This window comes from Centruroides vittatus, unplaced genomic scaffold (genome assembly GCF_030686945.1).
Source record: "Centruroides vittatus isolate TY-2023 unplaced genomic scaffold, ASM3068694v2 contig_1895, whole genome shotgun sequence".
Lineage (NCBI taxonomy): Eukaryota > Metazoa > Arthropoda > Arachnida > Scorpiones > Buthidae > Centruroides > Centruroides vittatus.
In genome coordinates this window covers 19583-39300 of record NW_027121166.1, presented here as the reverse complement: position 1 = coordinate 39300, position 19718 = coordinate 19583, and the positions used below count along the sequence as shown (strand labels likewise).

The 19718-nt window shown below is 26.0% G+C and overlaps 1 protein-coding gene across 1 annotated transcript in view; it reads right to left on the bottom strand.

Moving 5' to 3' along the window:
• The window catches only part of Dlish (Dachs ligand with SH3s), a 29899-nt gene extending 11291 nt beyond the window's left edge, over positions 1-18608 (bottom strand). The window contains exons 1-3 of the mRNA XM_067264456.1: positions 18515-18608; positions 18300-18427; positions 6495-7196 (exon numbers count right to left, since the gene is read on the bottom strand). Coding sequence (XP_067120557.1) covers positions 6495-7196; positions 18300-18348 — 751 coding nt within the window. The 5' untranslated portion in view covers positions 18349-18427; positions 18515-18608. The remainder of the gene's footprint in view (positions 1-6494; positions 7197-18299; positions 18428-18514) is intronic.
• Positions 18609-19718: the final 1110 nt, after the last annotated feature.

Genomic DNA, 19718 nt, shown 5'->3' with positions numbered 1-19718 from the left:
CTACATAGGTAAAACACCTAAGATGGACATAAAGAACAGGAAGAAAAGAGTCCCAGAATACACTGTTGAAAAACTTGCTGAAATTCAAATGCAATGCAAATAGCTCAAAGAAATTTTGGAAACAATGTTTGTTTTTGATGAGAAGTATTTTCCTCTCTCTAGAATACAAATGCCAGGAAATGAAATTTACTATGTAAGCTACGAAAATGAAACATTTCCTGAAGTGAAATACAAATTTAAGAAGAAATTTGAAGCAAAAGTCATGCTACACATTGTCATTTCATCAGGTATTTTAAGGCTGTTTTTTTAAGAAAGGACTCCTTTCAATTGATGTTGACATGTACCAAAACAAATGTCTAAAGAAAATTCTAATCCTTTTCTTAACAAGCATGATAAAAATGATGATATCACCTTTTGATAAACCTTTGTCTCACTATGCAAATTTGACCAAGGAGTTCCTCAAAGCCAAAAACATTCCTGTTGTATCCAAAGAATATAATCCATAAAATCTGTCATAATGCCTGCCAACTGAGAATTTCTTCGGATATTTGATGCAAATAGTATATAAGAACAATCTGCAAGAAAAAGAACAACACAACTGATCCAAAGAATCAGACTTTCACTTAAAAAATTGACATGGAAGTCATCCAAAGAAGTTGTGAATCTATCAAAACAAACTTACAGTAAAAAATCTTTTCTTGTTACACAATACAGCTTAAACCTCATGCCAAATATCACACAAAAGAAAGTAAAAACACACAAGTAACTATTAATGTTGCACTCACATGTCAGTGTTTTTTTACTACCTTTTATATTCTTTTCTTGTTAGAAAGGAAATATAATTGCTCCGAAGATAAAACTAAATCTGCATTTGAGTACACCAAATAGCTCTGAAATGTTAAGAGTAAGGTAGAAAAAAAAATCTATAATCCATGTACCATATGCAGATTTTTTAAAAGAAAGATATCAAAGCCAAATATTAAGAAATAAACACTATTTATAAGAATAGAATTTGCAAATTTATATGTAAAATATGACACAAAAGTTTGATCCAAGGTAATGTTTGTTAACAATCAAGTTTAATATATTTTTATGATGGAGATATAAAAACATGGAGGAAACCTAATGCAACATTAGAAATACCACTTAATTACAACCGAGTTTATCAACATCTGAAGATTTAATTCCAAGTGTTTTCCATTCCAGGAATTAAAAAATCTAGCAAGAGTTGCATAACTTTCCCAACTGTCATGAGTTTTTATTAAAAAACTTAAATTATTAAACAAAAAATAAAATTGTCTGTGGCATCATCTGCTATAAAAAGTTTTTATGACAAAATCTGATTTTTTTAATTACTGTAAAATGGCAAAAAGCTTAATATTGAGGGTAGGGGCGAGTTTTATAAAAGAGTGTAAATGTTAATAACGAATTAAGTCTTACCCCTCTTGAAATACATAACCCCCCCTCTATCTCCCCAACCTCTTGACCTTTCACTACCAAAATTTAATAGCATCAATGCCCCTAATAAACAAGCCACCATATCAAATTTTGTTTCTTAATCTCTATCCCATCCTGAGATATTAAGCAAAATAGATGCCAACACAATTTTTTTGCTGTTTTTTTTACCTTTTCGATTCAGGAGTCTCAAAACCTAGAGATTTGTGAAAAAAACTCATAGGGTCAAATGTGACACGATTCCCATATGTTCCCTTGTTATGTATACATAACAGATGGAAAAGTAAAAATTATGGAAAATTTGATGTTTTCTTTTGTTGTCAACAATAACAAAATGCTGTTGCCTATCCTTTACTCTGTTTTAATATATAACCCAAAAGTTGATCATTTTGTCCAGAAAATACAGAAAAAATAGTCTTCAATTTAGCAGTCCAAAAATTTAAAATTTTTTGCCAAATTCTGGGCGTCTCCTGGCAAGTCTAGGAAAGTTTACAACCCTATTAAATCCATTAAACAGAAGAGGAGGACTGTTTTGGTCTGGGGTGTATGTATAGAGTTGGAATAGATGATTTACTTTCATTGAATCTACCATGAATAAATTTGATTATTTAACTATACTAAAATCTAATTTCCAACAAGACAATGATCTTGAACATACAGCTTGGATGTTCAAGAATGGTTATTTTACTTTAATTTTTAATCAATCAAGTCAAAGGTAAATGCATGCTTTCAGAATTACACACCAAATATAAACAAATAAAAATGTTTCTAGTTATCTCAATGCTGACGATACTGAATTACAGACATTACAGAAATTTAAAATAAAAAATAGTTTTGTTTTTATACCATAAAGGATGTATTTGAATGTTCTTGCATTATAGAAATATTTCATTGTATCTTTATGTTTATATCTATATTTTATATAATAATAATAAATTATCAATTATATTATACAAAATAAAATTGATATTGATATATTCTTTTTAATATAATCTACGTTGTTTTAAATTTGTTTGATCCCCACACTTGTTTTTGTATAAATTCAAACATTTAAGAATTAAACATAGCCTAAGTAAAATCAATAATGTTCTGATTCTCTAGCATGATAATATCTTCAAAAAATTAAACTGCTTTCTTCATGTAGTTAACTTTATAGCAAATAACATTTTCATACCTATTTCAAACATCTTCAGTTACACAATAATTTGAAGAATAACGCCTGTTAAATTAGGTAAGATCAGTCTTGATCTTGGCTACCCGAAGAAGCCAGTTTAATTTTTTGGCGTTAGCCTAAGTGATTTAAAAATTTTACTTTTAATTTTTTGAATTGGATGAATTTTTAGCCATTAATTTTGTCACTTTTTAATAAAATATATGAATTTTTGAATTTTATTTAACTCAAAAAGAACGCAATGTATTATTATAATATCAACAAAAAAGCTAATTACTACAGAATACCTCACTATTTTGTTTCTGTCAAACTATTGTTTATTTTTTTACTTTTTTTTGTTTTTAGGATAAATATTTTACACTTTTTGCCTTCAATTTCAAACCATTTTTAAAATTATGTTTTACCTCATCAAAAATATTATATGTGAAACATATTACAACAAACCTTGTTTATTGATTGACATATTTACAATTATTTAAGAATTGATCTTCTGTAGAGATATATCAGTCAAATTATCAATAAAGAATCTATTAATGATTATATTTTAGTATCAAGTTGAACAAGTCAAATAACTTGAGGTGGAGAATAATAGTTGATCAATCAGTATACAAACTTTTAAATCTCTGTTTCTACCTCTCAATTTAAAAGAATATTTTCTAACCAAAAAGTTTTTAAACCATACTTAAAACTTTTATTTTTTACACATACACTAACACTTTATTAACATATATTTGATCTTACTCTGTGTCTAATTGTTAAGGCAGTAGTGCCTTATATATATAGAATGAATATCGATGGATCAGATCTGGATAAAATATTTGATTTCTAAACTATATTATGGCTTAATACAATCTACAAGTTAAATTCTCCACTTCTAGAACAGACTTTCATTGATCTAAAAATCAAAAACTTTCATTTGTATAGTAGTGTTTACTATATAATTATTTTAAAATATAAACTATAATAAATATACTTGTTTAAAACATAACTATATAACAGACATGGACAAATGCAGCTCTTTTTGAGTTACGTGCGGCTCTTGCTGAAAGTGTCAATTTCCGCTTTTTATTATTATTTTTACAACTTTATTTCCACAATATTGTGAAAATATGTAATTATATATATGTAATATTTAGTAATTTATTTCCAAGTTGGTGCAATAAATTAAATTGACATTCCAAATCTATTCTTTTAAATCAAGTTCTCGACCCAGATGGGAGGACACCCTATCCTTCCCTGCCTTACAATACTATCCTACACTACTTACAACACAACAGTACAGAACTGCAGCTCCCTTGCATTTTGCAAAACCTATATTTCTGCTCCCACTGAACTCTTGCTTGCCCACCTCTGCTATATAACATTATTTTCTACTTGTAACTGATATCCACTACCATTAAATTTTAAATATTTTTTAGTAAATCATATTTAAAAACTGTTGTAAAATATTAGTACAAAGTAAAACCATTGGTAAGGTGATTTTTATAAAAAAGGTGTGTGTGTGTGTGTGTAAATGTCTGGATTATATAACTATATTCATATATAAATATTGATTATTATTTCTTATTGAACGATGATAATTTTATCAAAATAAAAACAGAATATTTCTAAAAAATTGATTATACTATTAAAAAGGAACATATATTTAAAAAGGTAATTATGAATATCCTGTTATAGAAAGAAATAACTTAACTTTAAGAATAAAACAAATATTTTAAAATCAATTCGGCAAGAAAAACTTTCATCAAGTAACTTATAAACTTGTTAGGAGATTTTCTTGTCAAAGTATTGGCAAGATGATTAAGGAATTTAAAAAACTAGTGTGTACAGGCACAATGAAGTGACGTTTATTTTTTCAACACTAGGCTAGTTGAATCTTTATTTAGTTAGTGTGTACAGGCACAATGAAGTGACGTTTATTTTTTCAACACTAGGCTAGTTGAATCTTTATTTAGTTAGTGTGTACAGGCACAATGAAGTGACGTTTATTTTTTCAACACTAGGCTAGTTGAATCTTTATTTAGTTAGTTGAGTCTATCTAACTAAATAAAGATTCAACTAGCCTAGTGTTGAAAAAATAAACGTCACTTCATTGTGCCTGTACACACTAATCAAACACAACACGGTTTCGACAAAATCAATCAAATTTAAAAAACTTTTAGCATTGTATCTGATGAGCCAGATGAATGAATATAAAATCATAATGAGAGAGAGAGTTCAATGGACTGCATTAAACATTATTATAAATAATATATTCAACAGATATTTGGATAGTGACTTGCCTAATATTTTTTCACATTAAGTGGTTTTTAAATCTCTACAATTAACTATTCATTGCTAAAATATTTTTTTGAAATGATTTGCTGTTCATCAATAAAGTGCTGCTATTAAATCAAGAAGTAATGATCCTGCTATTAATGAAATAATAGTTTAAAAATTCCTAAATATATATCTATATCAAAACTAATGGCTTTAAAAATAGTTAACTTGCATTAATAAAAATCACTAGGGAAACAGTAGTTAGTTTGCTTTATAGAAAATTTGCATTAATGATTTTCAAAATCTAGATCAAGGTTGTATAATTTAGGAAATTAAGGATTAATAGGCAATTGAAACCTGTAAATTATATTATTTTGAATTTATTTACTAAATGAAATTAAATATAATTAAATTTATTTACAAAAATAAATTAATGATCTAAATAATTTTCAAATAAAAACAAATGAAGAGTGTGTGGAGCAGTATATGAGAGTAATTAAACAAAGCCAAGATAAAAGAAATTCATGATTTTTTTTCTACTATTTCAAAAAGTAGAAAATACTTTTTGGAGCCAAAAGAATAAAAAAGGAGCCAAATTTAGCACAGATTAGCTAAATCTATCATTACTATATACATCCTCGATATGAAAACTACATACATTTGCATGGAATCATATCCATTTAAAGGGGTAGATGTCCTTAAACTTTAACTCCTATTTTCTGCATACAATAGAATGATCTGCTAAAACCAGATGTTTGAATTGTTCTACAATTGACAATCGAACCCACTTTTGCTTACTAGGAGAAGAAAATTATTCTATTCAAAATAGAACATTTATTACAGTGCCAATTTGCTTTTTACACTTTTCAATGTGAACAATAAAATCATTATTTGGAAATAGGGTTATTTCTTCCAGTTGTGAGGTAATTTACAATTCAGTTTAATAAATTCTAGTAAAATTTTTGTTCACTTTATCACATGAAAATTAACATAGTGACAATAGTGTTTTGCCAGGAAAACAGAAAAATTCACTTTAACACGAGAATTCACTTTATCAGGGTTTGTTTTAAGGTGAGACAACTGTACTTTTGAATAGCTCTTAGGAAATAGAATGTGTGTAAAAAATTTTTCATGTGAATATTATGTTAATCAGTCTAGATGAAGCCTTCAAAATGGAATAAAAATCAACCTCAAATATCAATCCTGATAATTATAACTTCCACACGCACACTGGGATGTGTATAATAATTAAAATTTCACTTATTTTTCACACCGGTTAGAGGCTCAAGTAAGTGGAATTTTATTCTAATAATTATACAAAATTTAATGCAAATTTAAGTGATGTCTTTTTTTCAAACTTTAATATAATTATTTGAGTACAGTCGTGAAAACTTTTTGAATATTGTATGGATTATAATAGTTAGATCTATTATTGATCCATCAAATTAATGTACTTTCAGATATTACTTTTTAATATTAGTTTGAATTTAAGTCTGATTATATGAGAAAACTCAAATATAATTTTTACAATAATTTTTGAAATAAATTCATACTAAAGCATAAAAATTCCTGAAATGTTCTTACTTTAAAACTATATTATAAACTGTACCTTGAATAACGTCAGCTGGATACACAAAGGCACTAGGTACAAATCCTTCTTGACCATCTGATCGCACAATCCAAAACCAATCAGGATCTTCACGATTTAAAACAGTCACAAATTCTCCTCTTTCTACACTCACATCATTTTCATCTCGTGCTATAAATGTATATAATACAACATATCTTCCTGCCGGATCTTTAAAAAATGGATGAACGTCAGGCAAAGAAGTCTGAGACGATGAACTAGGATTCTGAAGATTATTATTTGATTTTGATTCCTGACCTCCTCCGTAACTTTCTGCATCAGAATGTTGACCACTATCTGCAGACTGTGTTCCGCGTGAAGAGGTTTGGTCCATTTCAGCTTCCCTCTCGTTTCTTGGAAGTTTTTTATGTTTTACATTTAATGCTAATTCAGCAAGATGGCTGCCATAGGAAGCACAATATGAATGTGGAATAAAACCTTCGTGATTGTTTTCAGCAATTACATATACCCAATCATTTTCTTGGTAAAGAACATTGACAGTCTGTCCACGTTTAACTTCTAGTTCATCATCCACACATGGTGTAAAATCATGTAGTACAACCATTTTTGAATCAGGAGATAATCCATTTTCTTTTTCAATTCCTACACGAACTAGAGTTTCAATGCTGGCACTTCCAGTTATCCGTCCAATGCTAGGTGTCCTACTGGAAAGTTTATCACCATCTGCAAAAAATTATAAATTTTAAAATTCATTATTACTTTGTAAATAATGCAAGAAACATACTTTTAATAAAAATAAAAGTTATTAACTAATTTTCTTTAGGTGCTGAAATGAATAATATTAAAGCACAGTACAGAAACATCTATCAAAATAAAGTTTTTTATCAATACAGGCAGTTCTCACTTTACAAATTTTTGAGTTTACGATAAAAACTTTGTTTTAAAAATATAGCTTTAGCTGATAAATACAAGCCAGACATTTTAAATACTATATTTCAAATTTTGAGTGTAGCAATACTGTTTGCTGTGTAAACATATGGTTTACACAGTTGTCTAATAAATTTGGACATGCTGATTTTCATCTTTGTCGTCGTATTCTTTTCAAACTGCAGTTAAATAATAATCAAACATTGACAAAAAGACCTTTAAAACGCAGCTTTTTATTAACTAATCGAATGTTTTCGGCCATTTGAATGACCTTCCTCGGGAATAAAACTGAGGAAGGTCATTCAAATCTATACATCCACAAGAGCCGAATTATCGGGCTAGAGTTGGCTATAATAAAAATAAATAATTAATAAGACAATTTGGCACTAGAGCTTGGCGTTAGGCACCATCTCTTACTAAACTTAATAATTATAATTAAATATAATTTTTATTTATTTATAGGTCATTCAAAAGGTTATTCCCGAGGAAGGTCATTCAAATGACTGAAAATGTTTGATTAGTTAATAAAAAGCTGCATTTTAAAGGTTTTTTGTCAATGTTTGATTTGTCATATTAATTAAATAAAAACATGCTAAAAAGGGAATAAATATAAAATATACCAAAAATAATAATGTAGATTTCAATTAATAGGAAAAAAAAAAAAAAAAAAAAAATAAAGCAATAAGATTAGGAAAATAATTACTATTTTGACTGTTTATGATTTCCTATTATCCTTTTTCGTTTGTGTATTTCTGCAAAATGCACAACTATCTGCATTTAATTGAGTTCTGTTCAAATATAATTACTTAGCATTTGAACTGTTATTAAAAAGTAAAACTAAAGCTCCATAATGAGAAAATGTTTGAGTTTTTTTTAATAATTTGGAATAGTTTTATTTTTCCATACAGAACAGGAAATGAATTAAAAACAACAGAATTCAATTTTTTAAGATCTATTAATCATTAGCTTGTTTTTGTATAGGATACAATAGTAGAATGAATAGCTATAAATTAATATTACATTCTTATTTGAAATTTGTTTTTACTTATATTATTATTATTAATTATTATTATTTTTTTTTGTTTGCATAACATAGTGCCATTTATTTTAATTTCAAATATTTAGTCATTATCAGTCATTTAATATCAGAATCAAATGTCCTAAAACAAATTAAACAACATTACAAAACTTTTGCTTATAATTATCATTATTTTACTTATAAGTTTGAATAATAGTCAACTGACAAAACAGGTAATGGTTATAAGATACACTGTTCTCATAAAAACATTAGCACAATAGTCAAAATTAATTTAAATTAATTCAATTACATAAAATGTTTACTTTTAATACATGAAATATTTATTTTAATCTTGTATCAATACCATAAACAATACTATACTTAAAGATTAATCTTCATTACCATTTAAATAAAGTACTGCACAGTACAGTATTGTATCTCTTAGCATAATGGAAAAAAGGGAATAAAAAATGCAAAGATTTGTCTGTCAAAGATAAACTCGAAATTTTAAAATATTATGATAAGTTGCCAAAAACAAGTCAATGCAATGCTGCTGTACAGATAAAAAGCTCATAGTCAGTAACAAGCAATCTTTTGAAAAACAGAGTGAATATTGATATGTCAACAGAAAATGAGAACATGATTTGTAAGAGAAATTAAAAAGATGATGAAGTCTGACACTTTGGTTTAGTAATATTTATGAAAAAAATGTACCTGTTAATGGATCACTAATGAATCATAAAGTAAAAACTTAGTTTAAAATATGAGAAAGATCACAGCCAGTGTAAAAAAAACAGTAGAAAATTGCATACAAATGCTCCCATGAGGAGAAAAAAATTCTGATTCTGCATCAGCTAAATTGTAGATAAAGATAAAAATGGCCAAAAGTTATTGCTAAATATTCACCAAAGAGTATCTACAATGTAGACAAAACAACACTTTATTTTCATGCATTGCTAGATGATAACTGGCCAGTTAAATAAGATGATAACTTGAAACAGAAGATTATTTAGTTGGTAAACAATTGTATAGCATACTTGTGTTAATATGTCATTAAAAAGCATCAAGATAATATTCCTTCCTGTGAATACAACATCACTGATTTAGTTTTGTAACCAAAAAATCATATGTAACTTATAGGCATGCTACAAAAGTAAAATGTAATCAAGAATTTTAAGAGAACTCTGGAAAGTCAAATACAAACTGATAGGAATTCTACGGCTATAAGATTTTCTCTACTTGATCCACTATATCTTTAGATAATGTCATAAGACCATGTGTTTAAAAAGACCATTGAAACTTGTTTTAAGAAAGATGGGAATTTTAAAAATACACACATTTGAAAATGAAGTTGTATCTGCTGAAGAGGAGTTCATAAATAGCACTCCAGAAAATACATTAGAAGGTATGTTAAAAACTGGTTGACAAATGACAAGAAATTTCAGAGCTATGATAGTATCAGAAATAGGCCAGATTATTACTGAAGAATACTCTAGAGAATTACCTGATGAAACTTGTTGGATGAACTCACTTCTAACAAGTGCTTGGATGCGAGTTCTAAATATTATACTTTGTCTTGGTGTACAATACAGATGTGTTGTGTTTCAAAAATATAATAAATATGAGCATTTTATTAATGAAAAATTGCCAAAAAATACTTAAAAATGCTAAAACTACTGTATAAGTAATAATTATTATAATTAATAAACTTTCCCAACAAATAAAGAGAAACAAGTATGTACTTTTTTAATCACATTAATGTTGCATGTAAATGCAGTATAACTTGTATCATGATATTTTTCCTTAGGATATGGATACAGGAAATGATGATGATGATGATGATAAAGTTAAACAAGAGCAAAATGATGACCAAGTTAGTTATTAAATTTATTTTTAAACATTTGTAATTATTTTAAGATATTCTTAAATTATCTGTTTAAATAAAACTAGAATCCATTAACTGTGAATCTACTTGCATTCATCACAATGCTATCACTCAATTATTGTCATAAAATTAGGGTGGTCCCAAGATGATTACAAGTAACACCTAAAATTAGCACATCTTGCTACTTTGAAAAAAAACTGACAACTCAAAAATTTGAGATTTTTATGTGGAAAAGTGCAGAGACAACCCTTCTTTGAAAGAATTATCTTTGACACTCATTCACAAAAACATATCACATTTTCATTATTTTTGAGATGTCCCAGTTTTCTTCTAAATTGTAATTTTACATGTACTGTACATATACAATTACACAATATAATTTTGCTTATTATTATTCAATTTAAATTAGTAAAATTGGCGATGAATCTGAAAAAAATTTTAGCTATCACTATCAAAACATTGCCTAAACAAATCTTTTAGGTTGTCATTTTATAGATGAATTAATAAGTTAATCATACATATTAACAAATGTAGAAATAAAATTTTAATATTGCAATAAATTAAATATAACAAATTGATAAGTCCTGCTTATAAAGAGAACTAAAATTAAAAATACAGTATAGCAATTATATGCATCAATAATTGCAGATGAAATGATGTATGAATTACTTTTATTTTTATAGTTATTATTTAATAATAATTAGTTAATTGTACTAACACTAAATAATTGAAATGTTGCAAGTAAAGAGCTAACAAGTTAATGTTTATCCATATTCAAAAACTTATGTTTTAATTCTTGTATTATAGGAAATATTATTTGAGACAAAACAGAAACTAACAACTTTTCTGAAATATAAATAATGAAATAATTTATAAGTAATCTCATACAGACAAGTATGTCCGAGACAAGTACAGTGCACACACTCATTAATCTAAACTCTGCTTAATTTTGGAACAATTGTTTGTTCGTCCAATAAATTTTCCAATCAAAAACAAAATCTTAAATCAATTTTTAAAAACAAAGAATTTGTAAAATTAGTATATATTACACTTTTTAATATATGTACCAAATATACAATATTTTAAAAAATTTTTTACACTTATTTGTATTTGTGATTCCTCATTCTTTAACCCACTAATCTGAACAATGTACAGTACAATAAATAGTTCAGATTGGCAAAAGTAAACTGTAATTATGTGTGTGTATAGAAATAAATATGATTTTTCTTAATCAAAATCAAAATGATTTTTCTTAGAAAACTAACTTAAGTAGAAATAAATAATCATCTTTTCACTTTTACATTTTTTTTTCTATTTTAAATAATTTTATATTAAAGGGATATTATACAATGCTTCTTTTTCCTAATATGGAAATAGAAGATTAAGTTTCTGAAAAAATTATCAAGCAAGAAAGAAGTAGGCCTATAGAGTAAGTAGAATTATGCTCTAAAATTAAATATTTTTTCAATAAAACTCACATAACTAAGTATCACTTTTCGTATGATATAGCTCTTTTAGATTGCCTAAATATTTCTTACAATATTTTGTTTAAGATAAGCAAATATCTCTTAATAATTTATTCAATAAGAATCTTATTATTATAAATGTGGCTTGATTAAAATGAACAAAATTCATTTATTAGAACAATTTTATATATATACAGGTATTTTAAATATTTTATTTTGGTTGGAAATGTTTTTGATTCTCAGAGTCAATATCAGTCACAAATTCATTATAATCATTTAGAACTAGAACATCCAATGGAATCATTGGATGTTCTAGTTCTAAATGATTATAATGTAAAACCATAAATGCATAAAACCAAAAAATTAAAACTCAGAATGTAAATTATAAGGAGAAAATGCTGAAAGCAATGTTATGCAAAGTCTGTTAATACAGTAATATATTCACTAAACATGTAAGGTCTGTCTATGCTGTTAAGAATAGGCTTCCAACTATTGCTGTGAGCCACCACATTGTTGATATTGATTATGTTATATAAATTATATATTTATAAATAACATTTAATACTATTCAAGTAAATAGAATTTTTTATTACATGATTATGAATTAAAAATGTTAAATTATTGTTATAAATTTATAAATAATACAATCTTAAAAAAATATTCATTATATATCTGCAAATCAAGAATTTTCTATATATGTAAAATATAATAAAGCATGATGACACATCATGAAAACAATACAATATATTAAACTAAATTATTAAAGAATTAAAAACTTTTAATTAAAAACATTGCAATTTCTAACAAACTATAATATGAATATGTTCTTTTTAATATAAACAAAAAAATTATATATTGAACATGGATTTAAAAAGAAAATATTTTTTTGATATTTGTATCAGAGTAAAAGAATGTTGATGCAAAATTCTAATGGCACAGTGTTGAATTTGACATGGAGTCACAGCATTTCTTTATCTTAAATTAATCATCTGTATTCTCATGAAATATAAGAGAAAATGAAGACCACAGATCTATCAGAGCAGAGAACAGATGGTACATGACAAAACAGGTTTGAGTTAAAACTTCTGGCAATTTTTACTCAATGAGACTATGTTATATTGAAAACCTTATATACTGTGACCTGAACCTGCTGACAACTTCAAGTTAATGCAACAGAGTTAATACAGTTTCGCTTAATGAGGTTTTATCATAATTTAATAAACAAACACATATAGCAGGGGTGGGCAAGCAAGAGTTCAGTGGAAGCCGAAATGTAGGTTTTGCAAAATGCACGGGAGCCGCAGTGCTGTACTGTCATGGTGGATAGTATGGTAAGGCGCGCAATTTTATTATATAATATAAATATAATATAAAACAAATATTGAATTTTTTAATAAACATATTTTCACAAAATTATAAAAATTAAATTGTAAAAAAATAAAAAAAAAACAGAAATTAACACTTTCAGCAAGAGCCGCATGTAACTCAAAAAGAGTCGCATTTGCCCATGTCCGCATATAGTATATTTTAAATTTTTAATTAATGGATTTCTATTCATTTAATGATAATTTCTTATAAGTATATTAAACAACCCAAAGTCTGATCTGATATTTTTATAGATACATAGCCAAACAATTGCCTTAAATAATTGGGCTATAAATGCGCAATTAACTGCATAAGATTATATCTAAATTTAAATACATCTGAAAGCAAAGGATTGCTTGGGTCCAAGTGGTGCAACTGGCAAGTGCACCGCACGGAAAGTGGAGATTGTGGGTTCAAACCCTGCCCTGGGCCAGTTCTTTTCTTCCAGATGATTCTAAATTATTTAATAAATTATTAAAATTATAATTATTAATTTAGCACCTAACATCTATCTGTAGTAGATAATTTCTTAATATTTGGCTATTATTCTGTGATTTCAAGAGCAACATGTTTCAAAATTTTCTATTGTTAAATCAAAGTATATAATTGAGCTGCAATTTGAAAAATTGTATACCTATAAATTCCCATTGTCTGTCCTTTCTTAATCTCAAAAACAGAGTTAGATAGTTAAAAGCTGAGACCAGATATGAAAAGCTTAACAGCAAGAGGTCCCGATTAACTATATATAAACTTCCAATGCAAACTGAAAGTCACATTATTTCAATCCAAAAATTTCTCCTGAAAAAAGTTAGATAGATGACCAGCACAACTCACTTGCTAAAGGAAAAGTTTGATGTACAGGGGACAAGACACTACTAATTTGAAGGTGGAGAGCATATATTTTAAATTAAATAAATTAAAAATTGCAGCTAGGCATGGTGACAATGTCATAATAAAATAATTGCTTGTTCATACTTAAAAATTTGTTTTTGTGAAATTTTACTTTGAATAACTTTTTCTTTGATTATTTTTTTCATAGCATTAAAATCATTACTTAAATTTTTTCCATTGTTTGTGTTTCATCATTTACATAAGTGTTATATTTCCTCTTGTTCATTTTCTTTAACAACTTTCCACAAATTCATATTGAACTGCACTAGAAATCAATTAAAATTTTTATTTTTTTAAATTTAATGAGTTGAAAATGTTATAAATGCTTTTCCTAAATAAAAACTTTTACATTAAATTTTGTTTAAAAGTATATAAAAAATATTAACATTTTCAGTTTTTTAGTGCACCATAAAAATTTTGTTGCATGCCAAAATTACCTGATGACACTGATTTGATGTTACTGACAATGTATTGGTTGGAATATTGTGTTTATCATTTTCATTTTTAGTTAGCATAAACATTATGATTTTTGTCAGGAGACAGCATAAATTTCCAGTGACATACTCCTTCAGAATTTATTTGTTTTAAATTAATCCAAAACAATACAAAATATTACAAATAAAGTTTAAAAACAATCATCATAGAGGTTTGATTAAATCATATATGAATGATTAATTTCAAAAACAATGATGTCAAAGAAAATTGGAATTATGCCAAACTTTGAACTTTCTATAGATCAGGGGTCACAAACTGGTAATTCATGGGCTGGATATGGCCCGTTAACACTTCAGATGTGGCTCGCGATCTTAACAATTTCTTTTCTAAAACTCATTGTTTCTAATATATTGTGGGGATTAAAACAGAAAAAGTTCAAATGTTTAACTGTTTACAAAGTCATAAAGGCCTGGCAACAAAAGAACATTTGTTAGAGCCTTTTTTTAAATTTACAGTATGTTTTGGTTTACCAAATAATATTGAATACAGCCTGCATCTGATATACATCTATTTGACTGGCCCTTTGCTACATTTGAGTTTGCAACCCCTGAAAGTTTGCTATAGATGTTTGATTTCATATCAGCTTAATCTGACACTGGCCCCTGAATGTAGCTGAAAACATTACTGCTGGAAAGTGTGAGAAAGGTGTGAATTTTCTTCATTATATGATAATTTCAGCTTAAGGATTTAATAATATACGAATGAATTTTTAAAAATATTTTTCATAAGCTATTGAAAGATATTTGGCTCTAAACTATACATATTTTTTCTATTTAGGTGTTTCTCTCTGTTGTTTTTTGTAGGCAGGTGATTAATGTCTTGTGTACTGTACATTCTGATAATTATTTATTACATTTGTTGTTTCAGTTTAAGCTTTATGGTTAAAAACCTTTCAAAAATTCTTTAAGAATTCAAATCTAATCATAAAAATAACCCCAAAAATTGTCATACAAATATTATAATTATATTTGTAAATTTTAATCAATTTATCATCATTGATAAAAAGATTTATATTTAAAATTTTCCATAACTAAGTATTGAGACAATTAACAAGAACATTTTTCTATATCTTTTTAATTTTATTATTTTTCATTATTATTTATAAAAAAGAAAGCAATAGAGAAACAAGAAATTTGTTGTAAACTTCAAGTTCCAAGTATTTTTTTAGCTAATAGTGAGATTAAGGCCAAAGTTTTCAACGCAAAAATGTGTACGTCGGACATTCAGTGCCGCTTTTCTGTAAGCCTAGAAGTTTAGCAATGGCATTTGGAAAGTCAGTGGATCATGCTCGACAAAGGCCATTGCCAAACTTCTAGGCTTACAGGAAAGCAGCACTGAACGTCCAACGTACACGTTTTCACGTTGAAAACTTCAGCCTCAACCCCGCTAATAATACCAAACACAATTTATCTGAAATGAAATATATGTAAAAAATTTATTAGAAATTCTAACATTAGGCTATTGTCAATTAGGTAATTACTAACAGAAAATTTTTTTATGCTGTCAATTATATTATAAAAGATTAAATTTCTTTGTTTATATTTCTTTTTTGTTGTTAAAAACTGCAGTTATCAGTAACTTTTAATTTGGCTTTTAATCTTCAGAAGTGTGAAGTTAAGAAATTATAGTTCATATAATTAATTTTAGCTTTGCTTAAAAATTCTACTTTTTTTTCAGGTTTAAGTTAAAGTCTTTGTTGATGAAAACAAATAATTTTTGAAAAAATTAATATTTGGAAATGTTATTCATGGAGGAAAATAACTACTGTTTTATAGCATGATATTTTATAATGTTATCATTATTAATATAAAAAATTGCATTTTAAGCTTTAATAAACAGATAATCTATCGTGATTATTTTACAATTAAGTGAGTTTATATTAAAAATATATATCTATAATTTTTAATGTTTGATTATATATAAAGTTTTAACACATTCTTACTTACGAATAAAATAAATTTAAAAATTCCTAATAGTAACATATCAAGAATATTTATATGGAAAATGTGTTTATTAATATACATTTTTAAAATTCTTAAAGATTGATTCTTTATTTTTCACGAATATCAAATTATATAAAACTGCTGATGCAAATAATAAATTCAATGTTTATCGGAAATGATCAATGATAAACAAGGTAGAATGAACTGAATTTAAAATTAAGAAAAATAGAATTTTTTTTATTATTCTGAATTATATATATATGTTATATAATTCAGAATAATAAAAAAAATTCTATTTTTCTTAATTTTAAATTCAGTTCATTCTACCTCCTTGTTTATCATTGATCATATATATATAATATATATAATATATATATATCAGTGGTTTCCAAAGTGTACACCGTTGCGCGCTAGGATACCACGGCTTCCTCACAGGGGCACCACAAAATGTTATAAAATTTTTATAATGTTAGAATTTAATGTACTTGTTAGATTTTGACATAGGGTGCCTTAGGAAAATCTGCATTTAGCAAAGGCACCTAGAATCAAAAAAGTTTGAGAACCACTGATAAAAAGTTATAATATATAAAAGTTATAATAAATAAAAATATATGCACAATAATAATTATTTTATAAGCATTTAATTGTGATCTAGATTAAACAGTGAAAACTGAACTTTAACTTATTTGAAATGTTAACTATTCTGTGTCACATTTATTACTTATATTTTTATTGCCATTAACTGTAAAATTACATATTAGATGCAATATACTTACTTTCATTCTACTTAAAATATTTGGTTAATTATAAAATAATTGCATTTTGCATAAATATTAAACAAATTTCATTATAAAATAAATTTATGTAATATAAACTAATTTGTACAAGTATGTTTAAGATTAGCCATTTTACATCTTGTAAGATATACAATATAATATTAATTCAACTTTATATGACTATCCGGAACATGTTTGTTACAAGAATGTTAAATTTATACATTAATTATTCATGAAATTTTTATTTTTATTTAATAGTAATTTAATAAGCAATAAAAATCTTACTATTCTGTTTTTATAAGCAAGTCAATAATTTAAAGATTTATATACGAGATTTAATTCCAACGATTATTAAAAAACCCTTTACAAATTACCGATACAAATAAGAGTAAATAACAATTATTTAAAACTTTAAATAAAATTCTCAATGTTCACTTCTAGCTATTTAAGACAACATTCTGCTAAGCAAGCATTCTATAAATATTTCACTCTGCAACCTGTTTTATACCATAACATTTCACACGTGATCTATATATACATATGAAGGCCTATTAATAACATTAATGTATGCTATGTTATTTCTTATTTCGATTAAAACCAAATAAATGCAATAGAAACTGTACACTATAAAATATACTATAAAACCTGTGCAAATTGCATTATGTTAATATATAAATGTAAACATATGAATAGTAATTTAGCAAGAACTGTTGGAGTGGAACTGCACTATTGTTAATTCAATTAAACTGTATTTTATTTATTCTGAACTTTAATGAAAATAGCAAAAGTTTAACTATAACTTATCTATTTGAAAAAGAATGAACAATAATACTCTGTGGTAGTGGATATAAGTTGTTTCTTGCATTTAATTTACTAACACTTTACATAATCTTCAGAAAATCATATTTTTCACTGTATAATTCTCATGTTTAACTTCATCATACATCAAATAGTTAATATATTACTGTGTTTTGTTAATGATATCTGATTCATTTATATATAGACAGATTCATAATTAATATTCATATTAATTTTTTTAAAAATAATCAAAATTTCAAACCTTTCTTCCTCTTTCCTCTTCTGATTCTGACTGGGCAAAGAAAGGCCATTGCCAGTAACAGGATGGATTATTCCGTTTAAACTACACACTTCATTTTTAATATTTGTTTAATTAGTTTAAGAATTCATCTTTTTTTTAAAAAAGAAAAAAAGAGTAAAATTATAACGCGACAACCTCGGAGATTTGAGACTTAACCGTTTCTATGATGTCTTCACCTGGACATGACACCTGGACATTCTTTCTCTAATTCAGTTCGTTGCAACTAGATGTCGTTCGGTGATAGATTTTTGAAAGCGGAAAACTTAAACATCCATTTAAACAAAGATTATTAAATTTTTATAATTATTTCAAATTATCGTTTAATTTTTAATGTATTTAACGAAATAATTCGTTAAAAATTTCTAAATTTTCATATAATTTAAAAATTTAAATTACGAAAATACGTCTATCAATCGATAATAATTTCATAAATTAAATTACAAATATTAACATTATTAATATAAAGTTTTAAAAATATATTTATTATTGTAATTTATAAATTTAATATTTTAATTAATAATAATTTAATATGATACAAATATTAATAATTTTTATATATAATAATCAACAATTTTAAAAATAATTTTAAATAAATTCTATATCAACTAGTCACATGATTGTGTCGTCATCAGAGAGTTTCCGAGAGCGAACAGACTATTTTTTCAACTAAAAATAAAATTGAAACAAAATATAACGATTTCATTAGAAATTAATTGTTGTACAGCATTTTTAAAACATCTTATATGTATGAAAATAAAAACTTTGTACTATATTCATATAATTTCAGAAACTTGTATCATAAAAATGAAATAATAAATAATTGAAAATGATTTTAAAAGTTTTGCTACGTGATTATTGTTAGAGACGAAAGAGTAAATGTGATAAATTATATCATATTTTTCCTTTCAAATATTAATTTTAAATTTTACTTTAAACTTGCTAGAAATATAACTGATCTCCCATAAAATGGCGATCAAATGGCTTTGTTTAAAATTATTCAATTTGATTAGACATTAAAACGAACTTGTTTTTTAAAAGTAAAATTATAATACGACTCTGTCTTTTTCTTTATTATCTCTCTTAATATTCTTAGAGGAAAAAAGAGTTAATGAACCAAAAAACAACTTAATTTGAAGTTACTATTATCTTTACATTTAAATTCGGAACCAACTTAAAAGAGAAAAATATCGAATATATAATTTTCTTAGTATTTAATTACTATTATTTTCTATTGTTTTAATTTATTCGTAACCAGAATCGTAAGTTGTTTTACAATTGAAAAACAAAAAAAACATGTTATGCTGAGATTTTAGAAACGGTTGAATGCTCTGAAGCGGTTAATTTAGAAACGCTCTACTGCACATTTCTCGTACACAAAGA